The sequence below is a fragment of the Trichomonas vaginalis genome, chromosome II (genome assembly GCF_026262505.1).
Source record: "Trichomonas vaginalis G3 chromosome II, whole genome shotgun sequence".
In the NCBI taxonomy this organism is placed as follows: Eukaryota; Parabasalia; order Trichomonadida; family Trichomonadidae; genus Trichomonas; species Trichomonas vaginalis.
This window is the reverse complement of record NC_067204.1, coordinates 7,833,433-7,854,986: the sequence shown is the minus strand read 5'-3', so window position 1 is coordinate 7,854,986 and position 21,554 is coordinate 7,833,433. Positions and strand designations below refer to the sequence as shown.

The following is a 21,554-nucleotide window of genomic DNA, read 5'->3' as shown; positions in this document are numbered from 1 at the left end:
ACCCAAAGCTTGACAAATCTTCTCCTGAGTTTTAAGTTTGTCTTTAAGTTGTTGGTAGTCGTTTCGAATATCTGCAACAGAACTTAAGTCTCTGCTAACTTCAGGTATGTTGGTTGTTCTTTTACAGGAACTATTGTTATACCATCTTCGTCTTCGTATGGTTTCCCCACTTCAACATCTCTTTCTTTGACATTGACAACAACACTTTGACTGTTTGTTTGAGTTGGTGAATTTAACTTCACATCTGCCACCGCCATTAAACCTTTTGAAACACTTACGCTTCTATTTTTCGGAAATGACATTTTACTTAGAATAAAAAGATGGACGTATTTGAGTATCTCTTCGAATTGAAGCAAAACAAAGTTTACACACACAAACAATACAAGTTCATTGACAGATAGTTCTTTATACAAACAATGGAAAATGTTATAGAATAGCAGTCTTTGCTGAACCAAAATATTTTCATAAAGCAAAGAAAGTTGGTATAACGAAATGGTGAAAGTTCTTGAAGCAGACAAAAATATAACAACAAAACTGACCGATATTTCTAAAGGTAAGTTTATAATACAATATTATATCAAAACTGGCGTACTGTCAATATTTGACGGAGAGAAGTCAGTTCAAGAACAACTTACTGACCTGCTGCCAAAATCTGCTCGATGGAAGCTGTCGTTATACCAATCTGAGGAGCCCCAGCAGGTTTCATCGAACGAATTCAAAAGAGCATCTTCCGTGAAAAGTGCTATTGGTTTTGTAAACTTCTTTGCTTTCAATTCATTTGGACCGTCTCTGTCACCAGTATATTGTATTTGAACTGTACCAACAGTTGAAATACCACCCATAAAGTCTTCTGAGTCAGCAAATGGAATGCCAAGCCAAAAGTTTGAACGGTCTCCATTTGTATATTGAGTTTTTGAGCTCCTGTATGAGTCCATACTTTCACATATGGCATAATAGAACTTTGCATTTCAGGGTTAATGGTTGTTGTGAAGTTGTTGTTAAAGTTCATAGCATCTAATGTCAAGTTGTATGACCTCATATCCTCAACTGTAGAATATTCTTCTCTTGGATATATTTGCCATCTATGTTTATATGGTATTTAATACCAGGGTTGTAGAAGCAAGAATAGTCATTTATAGTTCGTCTGAACAGTACAAACATAGTATCTGCATGTTTCATTGCAGTTGTTAAGCAATATCTGTTCTTGCACCTGGGTCAGCACTTTGGTTTCCAACTTCACCTGCAAAGTCTTTGACAGATATTTGGTGTATAGGGAACATAAGTGGAACTGCAATATATTTGGCAGCTAAAGCATTTGAAATATCTGGGTCCAACATATAGACTGCAAGTCTGCTTTCTATTCTCTTGCATTCAAACTTTTCGCATGTGAACTTAACTGGGTCCCAAGCAGTTCCAGCAGCATTGAAATATAGTTTACTTCAGTGTTGAGGTTTGAGAAACCAAAGTCTAAGTCAACTTTGTCTTTGCAAAATTCGGCGAATGACGTTTGATTTGCTCCCTTTACGTCTGTAAGAGTGAATGGGTCTTGTGTTGGTGCAATGACTAAGTTATTTTTGCTTGGAGTAAGTTCGATAGAAATTTTTCCTGCCCAGTTTGGCAAGTATCTTAAAAACCTGAAGATGAGGAAAGATGACAAAGGAACTCTAAGTTTCAATTTTACTTTGGTTACTGCTGCTGCAGTTTGTCCAGAAAGGTTAACATAAACTCCTGGAACGTTAGGGTCAAGTCTTCTTATTTTCTCAATAGTTGCATACTGGTCTGTTTGTTCTCTAGCTTGTGGTTGTACTGAGTTTCTCAAAGCGAACCATTCATAGTTTGCCCATGTTACTGTTTGAACTAAGTCAGAGTTAGAATATATCTTATATCCCATGAAAACTTCTGGAGCATATTGGTATCCGACATAGAAAATTCCATTGCAACCTTTCTTGTCAGACAACTTGGCAGAAGGTTTTATTTCAATGTCTTGTTCCACGTATAAGAAAGAGTTGTCAATAGAAATATATGAAACCTGTCGCAAGCAATATCTACTGTTGTTGAAGAACCTTCTCCAAACTCACCTACGTTTCCATAAGAAACAGCAGTTGTATATTCGTAAGTTCCAGGAACTATTTCTGACCTTCTAATGGCATTGTCGCATTCGTTATACCATTCGGAAACATTTCCATTCATAGCATCCAAAACTGTTGGCGTTATATTCTGAGCGGCGTACATTTCATATGAGTAAAAATATAGAATAGTTGGATTTATATGTCATAATAGAACCCACGTGGACCAAGCTTTACTTTCTTCCTGACTGAGTTTTTAACTCTTCTTTTTCCTTCATTGCCCTCTGCTTGAAGTTGTTGCATCTTTGCATTATGTTCATCTAGTATGTTGCAAATTTCCCATGTCCTTTTTGCCTTTGGCTCTGGTCGCCCATCTCAGGTAACCTATATCCTAGAAAGAGTTTGTCATAGTTTGTATTTGAGTCTTCGCGTATTGTTTGCATGACTCTTTCCTGAGTTTCCGGTTCAAGCTCTTCAAACAGTGCTGTCCATATGGAATAAGCTCGTTTCCAAATATATGTTTTTGTAGCCATTCTGGTTTTCTTTCCATGTTACCATAATATCTTTTGTGAATGGGAAAGCTTTTACCCAATCTTTCAGTCTTGCGTCGTTTATTTCTGTAGTTGGTTTTATTTTGTCAAGGAACATGTTTTTCAATACTAACATTTCATTTGGTACTGTCCATTTGAGTTTTCTTAAATATTCATCCCTTCTCGGTTCATTGTCTGCAAAGTAAGTTTTTATGACATTTTGCAAACTTTCGTTTGCAAGGTCATGTACAATAGGTTCTCTTCCTTCTCTCTCCCTAACTTTCTTTCTAAACTCTTCACCAAATATACCATCTCTATGGTTCTGTGTAGTTCTTTGAGATAAATGTTCTAGAACGTCAGGTGTTATATTTCCATCAGCCATGTTCATTTCATACTGGTCCAAAATATCTGCATGTTTCATATCTTTCAATGGCATTAAAGCCGCGCTGAAAATACCAGCTATATCTGGTTCACCATTCACTTCCATTGCGTCTACAACTTCTTGGAATTGTGGTTGTAAGTTTATGAACCACCTATCCGGATTAGCTTTATGACCCCATCTCATTGTAGTTCCATCGTCTGCAGAAACAAAAGTAGGTTTGTTTCCATATTGGTTAGGTTCTGAATGAACTTTAAACAATGTTTCATTTCTATATGTTTTTGAAATTTAACCTTTTATTTTCACCGAGTTCATCCGAAGATTGAACGTTATAATGCTCGTAAGTAAAAAGGGTTGTTGTATTTGCGTACATTTCTTTCAGTTCTTCCATTCTATGCTGAATATTTTCATCTGATGTTGGAGTCTTTTGTATGTCGGCAAACATTTTTCGATATTCTTCTACTATGTCAGCCGAATTTTTCTTAGACTCTTGGAAAGATTCCATATTCTCCGCATACTCTTGTTGAGGGTCAAGATTTTTCGGCTGTTCCAAATCTTCATCTAGTTCTGTGAAGTTAGTTTCCAAAGGAGGGACTTGTTCGTTTCCTTCAGGCTCTTCTAGCTGTTGTTGCTGAACTATTTCTTCCATGTCTGGTTGTATCTGAACTTCTTCCTGTGGAGTTTCTTGTACCTCATCTGCTGGCATTTCATATATTCCGAGACCGTTTTTAACAAGTTCCCTATCTAAGTCATCCGGACTCATAAACCTTTCTTCTTTCGTTCCGTCTCTATTTTTTACGCGTTTCATGAAGAGAGTTGAATTATCATTTAGCTCTGACACCAAATATCTCGGAGTAAATTCAGTCATGTCATTTGGATGATATGCTATTAAATCATATCCCTTAGCGAGCTTGTATTTTCCAGGTTTGAAATTATATCCCATTTGGTGCTGAGCCATAAAGCTAAATAGGTTCGGGTCAGTATTTCCTTCCTTGAACTTTCTAATAGCTTCTTTATATCTGTCACTAAAGTCAATACTATCTGGGTAACCATAGTCTTCTTTAAGCATTTTTAAGAATTCTTGGTTTCCTTGTTCTCTACTTCTTTTATGTCCTTGCTCTGTTTGTGGTTGTTGTTGTGCAGGGTTTTGAACTGTTGGTTGCTGTGCTGGTTGTTGTGCAGGGTTTTGAACTGTTGGTTGCTGTGCTGGTTGTTGTGTTGGTTGTTGTGCTGGTTGTTGTTGTTGTTGTGTTGGTTTTGGTGCATGCCTGTGTCTGTGTCCATGTGACGATGTAAATGTTTTAGGTAGTCCTGGTGCAGGTGCTTCTCTTGGAGGGTTTGGTGGTATATAAGTTCCACTAGCTAGTATATAAGTTCCACCAGCTGGTATATAAGTTCCACCAGCTGGCACATATGTTCCATCTGCAGCATAATGTCCTACCTGACTTTTCGTTCTTAAGAAAGCATTTACTAGGTCTTTTTTGGTCTGTTGTAACTCTTTTTCTTGACTTTCCACAACGGTTGCTCTAACGGCGTCATAGGCACTTTGAACTGCCTGTCTCGTTGCTGCATCTGTTATTTTCGTCATATTTTGTGCTACTTCTCTTAACTCGTTGTCGAAACCTTCAGACTTCAGTTTCTTTCCAGATGAGAAGTCGTTCACTTGTTTCACCTTACTATGAAGAGCTTCGAAGGCATTCTTAAAGTCAGCATTCGTTAAAGCTTCATTTGAACTGTCTTCATCCGCTTGTATTTTTGTCCTTATTGACCCTATGAGTTGGGCTGCTTTAGCGTTGGCTTGGGCATCTAACCAGTCATTGTTAGCTTTTATATATTCTGCGCTTTTCATTGCCTTTTGCATAGCCGCGTCGTTATTTTTACTTTCTTGTGCTAAGTTTTCATACTGTACGGTTTGGTTTTGCAACTGTAAAAGTTTTTCTGCCTTTACATTTGCTTCAACTTCTTTTTTATACTCATCGCTATCCATATATGTCTTCAGGGCTTTTTTGTTTTATCTCTTCATCTTTCAGTACTTTATATCGAGTAGTATGGTTTTTCAAATTTATGACATCTTGTTCCATTTTTGCTACTTCTGCTGCTTTTTCTGACACTTTTTTCGCATATTCCTCTGTACTTAGTTCTTTCAATTGTTCTTCTTTCTTCTTTTTCTCTACGTTTAACTCATTGAGTTTCTTTGTGTGTCTGTCATATTCTAGTTTCTTTTCGTTTTCACTTATTTGCTTCTGTATATCTATGTTTGACTTTTTGACATCTGTTATTTGATTTTTGAGTGAACTCAAATTCATTTGACTTTGAGGGTTATATGCTGTTCCGTCTGCAGCTCCACCATAGCCTGCCATTTTCGCTAAAAGTGCCGCTCTTAAACCTCCACTCTGTGCACCAACAACTCGGTTTAAAAGCATAGGATTGCTTGACATTTGTTGCAACATAGTGGGGTCATTCATTTTTGTTGTTGCAACTGTTGTTGTGGTGTTAGTCTTACTATTGGATGTTTCAATGCTCTCTTCCTCTTACGTATATTCTTACGTAGCTTACGTGGCATTTTAAGTGAAGTTAAAAAGCGGTTTTTGACAGATGTTTATATGACACTTCTTGTTCAGCACAAAAAACTACTCGGTCAAAGTGTTGTCAGTTTTGTAAAATAACCGTCCTATCTCATTCTATAAGGGAAAAAGGCTTCTCAAAGTATACTTCCTTGGAACGCCTGTAACTTTTCCTGTAGCGACGATAGACCCTTACTTGTCCAGACAAAGTTACACTATTTTGAGTGCTCTACAAAAAAGTCAACGGCGACGACTCTCAAAAACCGTTGTGTAAAAAGTTTTACCGTTGGACAAAAAAGTATATATAGAAAACAAAAAACGTTTATAGTTCATTCAATATTTGAGATGGAACGGTTTTCCAACGGTAACTATTAATAAAATAAATTATAAGAAGGGGTTACCGTTGACGAAAACGGTTTATTTTAAACTTTTCTATGAGTAGTCCGAAAAAAACAGTTCATTTTTGTCTAATGGCATTCGCTAGCGTGTTCGCTCCAAATTCACCTGAAGAAATTGCTTGCAAACTTTCAGCACCCACAGGTTTAGAGCCTCATATCAAACTGCAGCATCTACACATTCTCCAAGCAGAACAGACAATTCACTCAATCCAAAGCCACTTTCACTACCAAAAACAATACCAAACGAGCTCCGTATTACAAAGAACCACAGCAACGCTGAACTACGCAAAATACTACTCAGATTGTCTGAAGAATACTTCAATTCAAAGCCAGAAGAAAGAGTTCCTGCAACTTTTAACAAAGAATATTGTGAACAACTCAACAAAGTTCTTGCAGACTTTACCAAACTACAAAAAGAAACACCTGACCCATTCGAATTAGGTGACACAATTGTCAACTATTTTCCAACAATAACAAAGATAATGGTTGACAGAACTATATGTCAGCTTATTGAAAGTCTTCCACCCAAAGCTGCAAAAAAAGTCGAACAGTTTTGGGTCGAATTCAAATTAAAGAGTTATGGATATCAGGATGACGAAGAAGAACGTGAGTACGGACAAGAAACAGCAAAATGGCAATGTCTTAGCTCACTCAACCCCAAGTTCAAACCATTATTTTACTCAGACAACAACACAATTCAAGTACGCAAAATTGCTATTCATTTCGTTAACCAAGCAGAAGACATTGAAGAAGGAGACTCTATCTCAGTTTATGTTTGCTACTGCAAATTTTTCAAGGACGAATTTGGAGGACCAATTCTCATGCATGTCTTCAAGCCACGTCAGCAACTCTACGTTGAAACTGAAATAACACTCATGCATGGAATGTATCTCAAGTTTGAAAGCCAATTGGAAAACACATACAACATTTGGCTTTCATACATTCAGTTCGATACACCAGATGACTTTGATGTTGAAGAAGAAGACTCTACTCAAGAAGATGAACCACAAGACTCAATCCAAGAAGAGTCCTCCGAATTCACACCAGAAGACTAACAATTTTCCGAATAAAAACCTCATTTTTTACTAAACATCTTCGGGGCTAGAAGGGGCGCAGCCCCTGGAAGCCCCACTACCTTTTTTTTTTTTTTTTTTTTTTTTTTTTTTTTTTTTTTTTTTTTTTTTTTTTTTTTTTTTTTTTTTTTTTTTTTTTTTTTTTTTTTTTTTTTTTTTTTTTTTTTTTTTTTTTTTTTTTTTTTTTTTTTTTTTTTTTTTTGGATATGATGTCAAAAGTTAAAACATAACTTAGGATCTTGAGAAAAATGAAAACAAAAATTACATAAAAAAGAAAAATTTTATCTAATTTGTTTTTTTGGACGCGAATAAGTAATTTTATTGAATTTCAATACGACACATAGATTTTATTATTAGTAATAAATATAATGGTTTACTATTAACAAGGAACCTAAACTAATGAAAATTTTGATTTCAAATATTGTATATGATTATCATAGATTACCAAAATATATTGCTATTTATGAGGATATAATATTGATTATTAGTAAATCGTATAAATTTAATAAATATACATGAATATTGAATGAATTTCTTGATTCATAGGGGTAAAACGCGCTTTTATATGATTTAGACAGAGAATTTATGAGATGTAAATAACACAATAAAGGTTTATATTGAATATTTTCTAAAACTAAATCGAAATTATAAAAAAACAATACATTTATTCATTGAAACTACTTGGACAAATATGAAACAAGCATTCAGCAATACTTTTGAGACTTCAACGCATCTGATAATTTTTATATAACTTCACCTCTTATGCTTAGAGTGGAGGTATTGAGATCGTATAAGTATAGATGAGCTCACATTCAGATATGATGTGTGAACTTCTGTTTTCACTGCAATTTTGAATCAGAATAAACTCAAAACAAGAATAAAATGATATACTCACTCTCTAAAATGTGTTCGAGATTTAAAGTTGTATGAATAAAACGATTCATCTTTCGAAGCCTCCCATTTAATGAGAGACTTCGAAAGATGAATGTATTCATGTAGATGAAATACTATATATGACCATGTGTGATACTAAAGATATCAAAATGTTCATTTTTAAGTGCAATAGAAGGGTTATCTCTCGTAAAATCTCAATTTAAGGAAGATTTAGAAAGAACTCCTTTCCTAAGTAGATAGTGTGTGGTTTCTGTCTTTTGGTTGATCAGGAACTATGAAATTAAGTCGGACAGAAAGAAGTTCTTTCCAAAACAGACTCCAAATGAGTTGTTCGAAAAGACTTCCTTCTGTATATGGATAATTGTAGTTACCGCACTGAAGTATGTGATTGTGATGATGGAGTTCTCGATAAATCTAAATCGGATTAAGATTAATTGAAAACTCAAGTAATTCTTTGAAATCTTGTGTTGTCTGGCACTATAATAACCAAAGAATGAGAATATTTGTTGAATGATGAGTACGTGTGCTCGGCATTCGCCGAGCGAATTGAGTTTAACGTACTATGAAAAGTGACAAATTTGGGCTTTTTTTCCTAGGGTTATGATCTCTTCCTTTCTGCTCAATACGACAGAAATGAAAGAATGAATTTGTACTCCCTAATTGATTACTACAATCTGTATCTATCTTTAACATAGAATTAGCTGCATTGTGATTTATACTCCAGAATTATTCAATTTAAGATCAACCTCGTAAATTTTAATCATATTGCACCAATACTCCTACGTTGAGATAAGAACATGATTATACATACCAAAGCCCCCTATTAAAAAATCAAAATTTAGCACCTCCATTATGCAACCACATTATTCGTCCAAATAAGTATATTTACGCATATTATGATGCATATTCACACAACTCGTATACATGAAAAGTTATTAAAATCAGACAAAATTATTGCAATAAGGGAAAAAAAACAACTTTATTATATATGTTAGTAATGAATTACAAATATTTCTACAAAGAATGCTCAATACTTCATATAATCTTCGAATATTTCTTATTACAAGTTAATACATTTTGACTCGAACATGATAAACAAAAGCCGACACGCCGATTACTACATTTATGAAAATATAGTACGTTTCCATTCATCTGTTTACTTGTTTTTGTTGGAATAAAATCATTTTTTTTTCTTTCATGAAATAAGAATTTTGCTGCGAAAGCAATATCTCTAACAATAATTAATACATTACGTCAACTCTGGAATGAGTATTTATCAAATATGATATCAAAATCAAAAATTAGTTGTTTTTTATGAGTAAAAACGATGTAAATTGATTATTTGACTAATTATCAAATACTTTGATTTTCCAAATTTTTTTCGAAATTGATTTTTTCATGTGAAAATTCCAATTGTTTAATTTCATTTTTGAAATTTTGAATTTTTTTTGGAATTTTGAGTTGATCAATTCAGCAGAATTGATAATGCTATTGCTTTAGGGCATACCACAAGGTGATGAATAAAAGGTGAACATTAACAAATTATTTTAAATCACAAATATCATCCTCATCAACTTTAATTCTAAAAAGAACTGTGCTGAATTATGAAAATGCATGATTTACATTATTAAAATCTTTGAATGAAAATAGTACAAGATAAGTTTTTATTCATTTTTAATTAGATTTAAACGAAAAACTACTCCATATTAAAATTTAAGTCGAGAAATCTATTTTGTTCTTATTTGTTAGCATTTTGTAGACATTCTAATCTTGAATTAATTTGTTACATGATATTATTAACAAATTTAACTGAAAAAATATGTTAATATGGAATAAACCATGATTATATAAGCTATCAATGCTATATATACATATGTAAAAGATTCATATTAACTCAATTAACAAAAATGATAGATTTTCATAAAGGTTCAATCTAGGTTCGTCCGAAAATTTTGATTTTTATATAGAAGACATAGTTTCATATACATAATTAAATTTTCAAACAAATTTGATCATACCATTTATTAAGCAGGATAGTATATTAATTACTATCAGTATAAAAATATAAAAATGATTATATTTAATTATTGCATAATTTAGTCAAAGAGTTATAAGCCTCAAGTGATCGTTATCACCTTCAATGCACGTATACTTTATTGATTCATAGATATTTAATCTATGTTTGACATGTTGTTGTCGTCATTCGTTTTGTTCCCATTCTTCCTAAGTTAGAATTAGAGAATACACCATCCACATCATCTAATTTGGTCCTCAGCGATAGATTGGTTCATTTTGGAGGAGTCCCATCAGACAGTTTTCGAGCACCAAATATCAAATTTTAATGTATACAAATCTTTAGTGATTTATCTCTTTTATGATGAGTAAAAGGTTTCTGCTCATCAACATTTGATTTCCGACATATATGATTTCTAATTGCAATTATTTACTTTCTTTTTATAATCTAACTCTGTGACTCATACCATAAATTAATTATTGGAAAGTGTCAATATGTTTGGCACAACGCATGGCGGAAGATACCAAACCATGCAGGGAATATGATACGTTTAAGATCTCCGAACTTTTTTTCCAAAAATTTTCTATCGTTGCCCTACCTCTTTGATGAAGTTTCTTCAGAAATTTTTGGTCATGGTACTGATAGTTCCTATTGATTGATTCATCGTTTCATGATCATTTAATCGTATTAAAACAATCAATTCGATTTAACGTTTCATTTTTCATTCAATTTATAGAAATCCAACTAAAATTGAAATTTTAATTTTTGATGATAATTATAAATTCAAATTCGTCTTTGATGAAGTTTCTTCAGAAATTTTTGGTCATGGTACTGATAGTTCCTATTGATTGATTAATCGTTTCTTATATGTATGAAATATTTCATAAATTAACATAATTATCACGGACTTCTTTTCATTCGCCGAAACTTTAATTCTGTGATTAATTCAGCTAAATTTCCTGAATTTTAGTGCGTATTTAGGAGAACAAATCAATGACTTAAAAGATTACATACAATGCATTAAATTTATATAGAATTCAAGTACAAATGATATAAGGTGAGTTAATTTCAGAGATTATCTGAAACAATCAACATTTTTTAAAATTTAAGATATAAAAATGTCACATTCTTCAAAGTAATCCGCATCCAATTTAATTTAGATCTAAAACGGTCAAAAATTCTCATGAAAATGAAATTTGTGGATATAATCCCAATCATCTAGATGTTTATCAATATTATCCAATCAAATTTATAAATATCAGCATTTAATTACTCATGTATCTGAATTGATTAGATATTTTTTTCAGAACTGAGGTTGAAGCGACTTAAAGACTTTGATATTCATTTTTCATATTCTATGAACACCAATTTCATATTTTTTCAAAGCATTTCTCTCTAGTCATTTCAATGTCACTCTTCGACGAAAATGTTCTCATTAGAGATTGCGGAAAAAATCTCACCAAAGGAATGAACGTTTGCCAACTAAGGGTTGGTGGTCAGAAATATTCATTCCAGATTGCTGTTAATGGATTTAATCAGGCTATTGATTTTCCACTGTTACAAGCTTCATATTTTAACAATATGTTCGGATTTAAAGCCCAAGTAGAGAAAGAAAGTCAATTTATTGAGATTATTCCAAAGCTTCCGACAAATTATTTTTCAGTTTCTTTCTTCCTTTTGGGTGATTCTAACGTAATGGTCAACACACGTACTCCAATCATTAAGATGAAGAATCAACCAGTATTTGTTCAACTCAAGACAAGTTTTGACAATAAAACAAAAATAATTAAGCCAAAGTTATATTTCACATTTAATCGAACAGTCCAATTTGACAGCATGTTAGATTTGGACTACTCACTCTTATCTTCCCACTTAAATAATCTTGGTGCACATTTTTCAGTCAGAGTTCCAAAATTTACGTTTGCTGCTCACTTCAATCCACTTGATAAAAATACTTTACTTTCTTCCACTTACTATGCAGCTTTCAGGCTTCCATATGCAGATCTTGAGCTTCAATACGAAAATAAAGATAAAAAGTTCTCTATAATACTAAAGAGCAAAACATACAAAGGTTTCAAAGGTCATATTGGCGCTGAATATGCAAATCATGTTTATTTAGTTGGAGATCTTAAATACAAACGTAATTCAACAACTTATGAAGTTGCAGCCGATACAGCTAAATTACTGAAGGTTTCTGTTTCGAAGCAAATTAACGATGAATTTAATCTCACTCTTACAGCTTCGCGTGACTTTAATTACGCTTTCCCTATCAAATTTGGATTATATATGACATTTAATCAGTAAAACTGTTTATTTTATCCATTTGAGTTTTTCTTACGGGTTACCCACCAAAATTCAAATATTATTTTTTATCCTTTGAAGGGAAAGAATCCTTTAATCTTGCATATCATAGCCTAATAATAGAAACAAGGAAATAACCAGATTTCAGAACTTTGTGACTTGAATACACTTATTGTTTGTGGCGTTTTATAAATATTATCAATATATTAAGAATAATTATATATTACAATCCTAATAATAAGTTAGACCAAAATCGATAAGTCCAATTGTTCGATTTTATGAGGAATTTCGATTTCGTAACTCAGAAAATTTTAAATTGATATTCGTCAACAGGTAGATATATTAGTTACTACAGCCATTTTTTACTGGATTTCGAATCAATTTGATAGAAATGCTTTGAAATTCTGAATTGCAATATCAATTTGGATAACTTTTTAAATACACAACGTTATTGGGAATGATTTTGCATAATTGAAATACGTAAACAGAATTGTTATCCCAATGAAAAAATTTGTTTGATTTAATTTTTAATTTTGGAATAACGACAATACCACTTAAACCAAATTGTAGGTTAAAATGTGGATAATAAATTCGTCTCTGAAAATAATGAATGAAAAATCACTTTTCGTGAAATCACTTCTATTTCATATAATATTCATCATTTCGCAGTGGTTTATTCAACTTTTTAATTTTTAAACGAATTTGAATTAAATTGTCATAATGTTGTAAAAATAAAGAGAGGGCCTCAAATACAAAAAAAGATTTATGTACGGTCGGCACTTATGACAAAAATCGAATATCATTCAAAAAGTTTGAGAACAAAGACTCATAAGAAATCGTCTTTCCATATGTATATTCATAATCCGAAAAAATCTTGTTTTTTCAAAGAAAAATTATTGCATACATTGATTACAACATTATATGCAAATATTTAAACCATAGCCCTCGATCATTTCTCATAAAAATTGATACCGAATAACAATAAATTGTGATGGGTGTCAAAAAAATTCTATACTTTATTCCAAATTAAATGCTCACTCCTGAGGCTGATGCGGAACTTCAAAAACTCTTTCCAGATGATGTTTATAGGGACGTACGCCTCGGAATCACCATTCAAGATTTATTAGAAAAACTTCCTACACACTATCCTGCAGATATTGCGAAAGTATTAGCTTCTACCAGTATAGCACAGTCAGATGAAGGAATCTTAAGGCTATGCTGTAATATGGCAGAATTTATGGAAACATACTCTGGAAATAACGTAATTTTTGCTCAATTATGCGATAATTTAAATAAGTTAGCTGGGCCAAATAACAAATTAGCTCACATAAAAGACGTCATTCTTAAATTTATGCTTGATGCAGACTTTCTTTCTCCTCATATATCTGCAAGGCTAACACAAGCTGAATTCTTCGCAGTTTATTGGAAATCATATCACATCTCTGAGGAAGAAATAGTCGCAGCAATGAAACATTACCATCAGCAATGCCCATTATCTGAGCTTCCTCTTGTATACTTCTTTATTTTCTTCCGAGATATGATACAAAGGATTGATCCTGAATTTTACATCGTTGCAGACGAATTTTGTAGCAAAGCAATGAAAACTAAACAATCTTTTTCAGATTGCTTCCACAATTCAGTTGTTTTTTCTTATGAGGTTTGGCAAGAACTCGCGGGTGCAGTTCGAAACAACAATTTCCCAGATCCAATAGTAATTACTATTTGGGATGATGATATCGCAAGTTTTGAACAAATAGCTTCTCAACCTGATTTCGACTTAGGACAGACAATTCCAAATATTACATTTTTACCACTTACGTCGACATTTAAATCAGCAACGATCACCGAATTTGCTGCTTTCGCTGGCGCATCAAAAATTTTCCATTACTGTCTTTCTCACGGCGCTGACGTCACAGCTCCATCGACATGTTTATATACGATCCCACAGCTTGCTGCTGCTGGTGGAAACTTCGAAATAATAAGAACTGTATCTCAATTACATTTACCAACAAATGGCGTAGCGCATACTGCTACAATGGCTCGCAGAAGAGACGTCTTCGAATTTGTCCAAAGATTTTTCCCCGACGATATTAACCATCAAATACCAAGGTTAGGTTCTGTCTTCATGCAGTGCTGCAGCTGTGGCGATTTAATCGGTGCAGTCGATCTCATGTGTCACGGTGTTGATTTGAACCAAAGAGACAACTCCGGCCAAATTCCAATCAATTTCGCTATCAGAAACGGAAAACGCGACATCACACGTATGTTACTAGCCCATCCTAAGGTCGATACTTCCCTCAAAGACCTCAGCGGTAACAGTACTTTGCATTATGCAGCTGAATACGGTCACGACGACATTGTCATGGAAGTTTACAAGCGCGGTGGTTGTAATATCAACGACCAAAACGATATGGGCTTTACACCATTAATGATGGCCTGTTTCCGTGGCAAATTACGTGTAGTCAAGAAAATCTGCGCTTTACCTGAATTAGATTGGAACGTTAAGTCATCATGGGGCTTATCCGCGTTATCAATAGCTGTCCAGAGTGGTTATCCAGAGCTTGTCAACTTCATGCTCGAAATTCCGACCGTTGATGTAAACACAGCCGATAACAATGGAAAGACACCACTTCATTTCGCAGCAGAAGCAGGTTTCGCAGCCATGGTTCGTATCCTTCTTTCCTGTCCTAGAGTAGATGTCAATCTAACAGACAGCGAAGGTTGGACACCACTTCACCTCGCTGCAGAAAACGGTTTTGCAGAAGTTGTTGCATTATTATGTGAAAAGGAGAACATCAATCCTAATGTCATGGATCTTTACGGAATGGCTCCTCTTCATTATGCAGTGAGAAATGGAAAAGTTGAAGCTGTACAAGTTCTGTTGAGTTGTCCAACAACAAATTCGAATATAAAGGACAGGAGAAACAGAGTTCCTTTGTGCTACACAAAGAGCCATCCAAAGATCGCGGAGTTGTTGATGCAACATCCTTTGATTGAACCTCCTGATGAAGATGAAATGGGTTTGTCGCCTGTGGACAATTCACCTGTTGTTAACTTTATTTAATTGTGTTTGTATTTTTGTATATATATATATATTTTATTTATTTTTGTAGTTGTAGTTGTTGTTTTATATATATATTTTTTATGTCTCGAAAAAAAAAAATTTCAATTTCAATTTCGATCTTTTGATTCATATGCTTTGGGAAAATAAAATTGATAATCTTATGTACTAAAAGCGATCTTTCTTTTATTACTATTTTTTTTCACAAATCAGAATTCAACATTTATTTTTTTCCCTTTTAATTTCGAAAAATTTACTATCAAAACATTCATCTCTACTCATAGCACCTCTGATTTTTCGTTTTTAAACAGAGACATCCGAACAAATGATCGATGAAATTTATCTTGTAAGGCTATAGTTTACAGGTTATGAAATATGTGTGCACAAAGCATCTTATTCATTTATTCAAAATTATAGTCCATAATTTTGATATTTATCGATTCATATTTTTTATTATTACAAATTATCAGATGAAAATAAAAAACATAATAATTTAAGAACAAAATATTATCGAATCTACTAGTATTGGCTAATCATTATAGAAAAAATGTTGAAGGTTAATATAAACAGTCTATTTAAGTTTAAAAATGTAATGGTAAACTTGATTGTTACATTAGAAGCTAATGATACAATAATTTCTAGTAGAACTTTCGGTTGATAGACATTTTTTTTATTTTTAATATAGGAAATCGGAATAATCTGATAACAAAAATTGCTCCGCAACTCTTTCTTTTGTTCGTAAGTAAGTCTGGGCAAAAGTATAAACGTAGCGATCGATTTTAGCTTTTTCTTTATCTGTTAAATGCTCTGTTGACAAATCAGTAATGCAGACACGAAATACACGTGGAACAAGACTATCTAGTATTTCTGATTCTTCAGCTTTACTATTTGTAAGTCCCATTCTTGATTTTTTTAATTTCTGACATGTAAAATAATTTCAATTTTATTTGGCAATATTTATAATAATGAATCGTGGAAAATATCGATATCACCCAGAGAAGTTTGATACAGACGATCCAGTCTTACAAAAAGAATGGGAAGACCTCAAAGATGTATTATGTGATAATGAATATATGACAAGATACAAAATTATGATTGGGCAGCCAATTAATTTGAAAACTATATGGAATATTTGGTCAACTCCCAGTACCGATCTATCTAACATATGGTCACACTTTATTGCAGGTATCTTTTTTATTGTCAGAGGATGCTTTTTCCCTGGTCGATTTTTGGCATTACATTTAATCACTGCATACACATATATAACATCTTCAATGTATCACACATTTCGAAATTATAATAGAAAATTATATGATATCATGTTAAATTTTGATGTTTCTGGAATTGCAATTCAAATATTTTCATATGACTTTGTAGACACTATTGCATTCTTTCATAACAGACGTAATGATCTAATGTACATATATATTGCAGTTTTTTCAGTCCTTGCAATCTTAATTATTGGAAGTGTTCCAATTATCCTCAAAAGAAAGTTATACACACTTAGAACAGTTTCTTTTTCAATTTGCGCACTTACCTGCTTCCCACTTTTCGTTCACGGAATCAAAATTTATGGATGGAATTCTAAAAGCAAGAGAATGCTCATTTTAAGAATTATAACCATTGCATTAGAAGGTGTTGGAATATTCTTTAGAGCATCAAAGCTTCCAGAACGCTGCGCACAAGGTGGAGTATTTCAATGGTGCTTCCATTCTCATTTTTGGTTCCATTTAGCTGCATCAGTTGGAAGCTTTGTTGGTTGCCTTTCAACCGAAGCCATGAGATAAATTATATTAATTTTATTTATATAATCATTTTGTTTGAGTAAAAAATGTCTCCTAGTAAATCAAATTAGAATACAAGTTTATTCATCAGTACATTTACCTTTACTTTGGTTAATACTTTTATCTTTGAAATTTTATATTGGAAACACACAATAAACTCATAATATTGCAATGTAAACCAGGGGTTAAACAAAACAAATAGAGTAATAATAGACTATCATCCAAATTAATATGATATCAATATGAAACTATTTCAACGACCAATTCCTGCAAAGTTTCACATTTTATTGTGATTAATTTCACGTTTGCTTATCGAATGAACTCAATATTGATTTTTTGATGAATTGTCATTGGAATCTGAACAAATATTGTAATTATTGCCGTATTTCCACGAAGAATGGTTTTCATATAACATAGAACATATATAAATCTAATCTGAAACCTTACATGTATATTTGAAATTCACGCAGAAAAAATAATTAATTATTAACGTTCATGCAACTTGTTTTTAAAATCGATGCAACGGATCTAGGTTCGGGCTCAAATCCAATCATGAAATGGAGTAGAGACTCGAAATATCTAGCTGTTGTCGGAAATAATGGCAATATTTTCGTTTATGATCGAAATGGAAAGAAATTAATCTCAGTTCCAATTACATATCCAAAATTCTTGGAGTGGGATTCACAATCCAAGTATTTAATAGCTTCCAGCTCAGATACAGCCGAATTATGCGTTGTTAATGTACAAACAGTTGAAATCAGTCAAATTGAAGCACCATTTATACCAACATGGCTACAATGCTCTAAAAGAAACTCATTTCTCGCAGTAGGATCAGACAAAGGAAAATTTTGGATTTGCGATTTGAATAGTCAACAGTCTCAAAACTACCAAGGTACACATGATAGCGCTATTGTTGATGGTGCATGGAATTCTAAGTCACATTTAGCTCTTTGCTCAGCAGATCAATCAATATCAGTTTCAGATGTAAAAGGAAAGGTTCTCGCACGTCAAGATATCGGAGACACACCTATATTCCCACAATTCATTACAGTCGATAGTACTTTAACCCTTGTTTTCGCAAGTTCAAATTCTCCAACTTTATATTTCTGGGAATACGTCAACGGAACTGCTCCACAGAAGCTTGCATTCGAGCAGAGCTTAGGCAAAATCATTAAATGCATTACATTAACGAATTCTCTCGTTTACGTTCAATTTAGTTACGGAAAATTCTATCTTGTCAACTTTGATTCAGAGATTGTTGTACAGAGACATGCATTTCCATCATCAGTTTCATCTGCTGATTCCATTCATACAAAAGCTCTCGTTGGTTCCGGTCCATCTGTTAAATTAATCAATTTAGATGATCCTAAGAACATCATTGATGAACAAATACACTTCCCTGATGATGTTAATGGCGATGTTACCTCAATTTCTTTAACATCCGATGGTTCTTTGGGTTCTGTTGGAACAGATGATGGAGTTGTTCTTGTTTACTTAGTAGAAGTACCGATTTTGAGCGCTTCTAACGGAACAATATGCGTTTACAGTCAATCTTTGACTTCTCTCGCTGTTTATGACATGCACAAGAAAACAACAAAGTCAATCAATGTAGATTACCAACCGCAGAAGCTTGGAATCTGTCCAAAGATAGTAGCTTCATCATTCAACAACAAATGCTACTTCTACGATTCGAAATCTTGTGAATTAATTTCTCAAACTGAGCTTTCAGCGACCATTGACTCAATACAAGTTAGTGAAACAGCTTTTGCAGTTCTTATGGGCGGAAAAGTAATGCTAAACTATTTTGATAAATCGAAGAAACCATTCACATTTCCAGATTTCGACACCAATGCAAAAGTAACTTCATTTTGCTTGACAGCTCCACTCCTCTTATTAGCCACAGACGATGGAACAGTCAGAATCTTCAATGTTCGCAATCAAGCATTTCTTGATGGCTACAAACATCCAAATCCTATCATTTCCATCCGTGCAAATGGAAGTGAAACAAGATTTATCTTCATTGATTCAGCCCACGGCATCTTTATTTTTAATCCAATAAAGAGGACAACATTAGAAGTTACAACATCAACGAATGGCAAGCAGATTGATGCTTCCACAGCAATGTTTGATATGTTAGACCGCTCTGTTTTTGCTGTTTTCGCTCCAAATACAGTTGCTGTTTATCATATCACCGACCACAACGTTTCCGGACCAGAACTTAAGCAGCTATGCACTGCTGAGATCTCAAACTTAAAAGCTCCACTCGGAATTTTCGATGGAACCCTCATTTTCCTCGATGCCCAATCAACTGAACAAACTTTCATCATGCCAAGCCACAACAACATCGGAAAGGATACTCCTGATAGTGTTAGACAATTACTAACAATCCACAGGCACAGAAAAGCTCTTCAAGTTGCATTGAAAATTGGAGATAAAAGTTTGATCAAAGAAGTTGCAGATTCCGCTTTATCTGCCTTAGCAATCGAGATTGCAGCTGATGCCTATGCTTGCTGTGGCGATGCATGCAATTACAGCATCTTAAATCCCATCAAAAAAGAAGAAGAATATTCATTTTTGAGGGGATATGTTTCTATGCTAAACAAAGATTTCAATGGAGCTCAGAAGTCATTTTTGGAATCCAGTAGACCAGAAATGGCTTTAGACATGAGATCAGCTCTATTGCAATTCGATTCCGCTCTCCAACTCGCTGAAAAATTCGATCCATCTCGAATTCCTCAGCTCAGTTACGAAAGTGGCCGCCAGAACGAATTAACAGGCAATTATTCACAAGCCATACAGCAATACAAAGCAGCATTGACGACTCCTGAACTGAAGAAAGGAAGTAGATCAGGAATTATCAGATGCATGATTTTGGCAGGAAAGGTTGAACAAGGAATGAAACAACTTGAGAAAACTAAAGACACAAATTTAGTTACAGAATGCGCAAGAATATTGGAGAGATTATCTGCTTTCTCGCAAGCAGCGCAACTGTATTCTCAAGTCAGCCAATTCAACTCTGCCGCACAATGTTATGTTCGCGCGAATGACTTGAATTCTGCTGCAAATTTAGTTCCAAAAGTCGATGACTCGAAAGTTTTGGTTTCTATTGGTAAACAATTAGAAAGAGCTGGCCAATTAGAAGCTGCAACAACAGCTTTCGAACGTGCTAATGACTGGGAATCATTAGTTAGAGTTTTACTAAAAGTCAATCTCGACAGAGCAACAGCAATTGCTCGTGCACATCCAACAGCAGATGCTTGCAGAGCTGTTGCAGAACATTGCATACAACTCGGCAATTTCAGATATGCAATAGAGTTCTTGATCATTGCAGGAAGAAACGAAGACGCATTTAGAATTGCCGAATTGCACCAGAAGATGGATGAATTGGCTGATTTAATTGGCGACAATGGAACAAAGCAACAATACGATGCTTTGGCAACATATTTCTCTGCAAGAAATGACAACATTTCTGCAGCGAAATTCTATGCAAAGAGCGGTGATCCAGAACGCGCAATGAACTGCTACATGGCTGATGGAAGCCCTGAAGCTTTGGATGGTGCTTTGGATCTCGCAGAAAAGGTCGAAAACAAGACAATCAGAGATATATTATTGGACTATTTGTCAGCAAATGTTCAATCGAAAGATTTGAGATATCTCTTGAGAATGTTTATCATCATGAAACAGTTCAACGAAGCAGCTGTTACAGCCATGAGAATAGCTGATGATTACAGAGAAAGAGGAGAATACAGGCAGTCAAGAGATATCTTATTTGATATCTATTGCCAGCTTGAGAAACATAATCAACAGATTTCAAGTGAAATGAAACAAAGTTTGATGATCATTCACTCGTATTTGTTGATTAAACCAATGAAAGAATATGATAGAACTATTTCTGCTTTCTTACTTAGAAGAGTTTCCAAGTTTGCTTCTAAGTTCCCTCAACACGCTGCAAATATTTTGGCATCAACAGTTGTAGAATGTTCGCGTGCTGGATACAAGAAATCTGCATACGAAGCTGCAACAAAATTAATTTCTCCTGAATATGAAGGAAAAATTAATCCTGATTTGATGAAGAAGATCGTTCAAACAGTCAGACATAAGAACACATCTGAAGCTGCTGAACCTACATCTCCATGCCCTGTTTGCGGTGCTGATATTCCTATCTCTGAATTGTATTGCGCTTCTTGCAAGACAAATATTCCTTACGATGTAATCACAGGAATGCACATGACAAAGGATGATTGGTGTCAGTGTCCAAACTGCAAATTCCCATCTTCTCACAAGTTAATGGGTGAGTTAAAGACATGCCAGATTTGTGGAACTCATGTTGAAACTCCTGAATTAATACCAAATCCGAAGATTGTTTAAAATTTAATTTTTTTTATTATATTTTTTAAATTTTTTTTATAAAATTAAGCAACATAATATTTCGGATTGGAAACATTTTAAGCTCACAAGCATCATGAATTTGAAGATTATTGGGATCTTGA

At 33.8% G+C, this 21,554-nt stretch overlaps 6 protein-coding genes and 1 pseudogene across 7 annotated transcripts, besides 2 other annotated features; 5 read left to right on the top strand and 2 right to left on the bottom strand.

Moving 5' to 3' along the window:
• Positions 1-7,103: part of a mobile genetic element that runs on past the window's edge.
• TVAGG3_0504400 (protein of unknown function, DUF4106 family) lies at positions 3,667-4,836 on the bottom strand (the record flags this gene model as incomplete). The annotated part of the gene is made up of 1 exon (XM_051236749.1): positions 3,667-4,836. A coding segment is annotated over one exon (1,170 nt), but the record flags the coding sequence as incomplete, so codon positions are not given.
• On the top strand, positions 6,359-6,992 carry TVAGG3_0504390 (annotated as a pseudogene). The gene has a single exon. A coding segment is annotated over exon 1 (634 nt).
• Positions 7,104-8,417: 1,314 nt separating the features above from the next.
• Positions 8,418-8,465: a mobile genetic element.
• Positions 8,466-11,311: 2,846 nt separating this feature from the next.
• TVAGG3_0504360 (uncharacterized protein) lies at positions 11,312-12,240 on the top strand (the record flags this gene model as incomplete). The annotated part of the gene is made up of 1 exon (XM_001326477.1): positions 11,326-12,222. The coding sequence occupies one exon, from the start codon at positions 11,326-11,328 to the stop codon at positions 12,220-12,222; it is 897 nt and encodes a 298-aa protein (XP_001326512.1).
• Positions 12,241-13,162: 922 nt separating this feature from the next.
• Positions 13,163-15,456, top strand: TVAGG3_0504350 (protein ubiquitination; the record flags this gene model as incomplete). The annotated part of the gene is made up of 1 exon (XM_001326476.1): positions 13,250-15,283. The coding sequence occupies one exon, from the start codon at positions 13,250-13,252 to the stop codon at positions 15,281-15,283; it is 2,034 nt and encodes a 677-aa protein (XP_001326511.1).
• Positions 15,457-15,818: 362 nt separating this feature from the next.
• On the bottom strand, positions 15,819-16,186 carry TVAGG3_0504340 (uncharacterized protein; the record flags this gene model as incomplete). The annotated part of the gene is made up of 1 exon (XM_001326475.1): positions 15,957-16,181. One exon carries the CDS (start codon positions 16,179-16,181, stop codon positions 15,957-15,959), a length of 225 nt encoding a protein of 74 aa, XP_001326510.1.
• A 54-nt stretch (positions 16,187-16,240) lies between these two features.
• On the top strand, positions 16,241-17,122 carry TVAGG3_0504330 (adipor/progestin receptor-related family; the record flags this gene model as incomplete). Its single annotated transcript, XM_001326474.1, has 1 exon — positions 16,246-17,067. One exon carries the CDS (start codon positions 16,246-16,248, stop codon positions 17,065-17,067), a length of 822 nt encoding a protein of 273 aa, XP_001326509.1.
• Positions 17,123-17,554: 432 nt separating this feature from the next.
• On the top strand, positions 17,555-21,446 carry TVAGG3_0504320 (osmotic avoidance abnormal protein 1/WD repeat membrane protein family; the record flags this gene model as incomplete). Its single annotated transcript, XM_001326473.1, has 1 exon — positions 17,617-21,432. The coding sequence occupies one exon, from the start codon at positions 17,617-17,619 to the stop codon at positions 21,430-21,432; it is 3,816 nt and encodes a 1,271-aa protein (XP_001326508.1).
• Between the last annotated feature and the right edge of the window lie 108 nt (positions 21,447-21,554).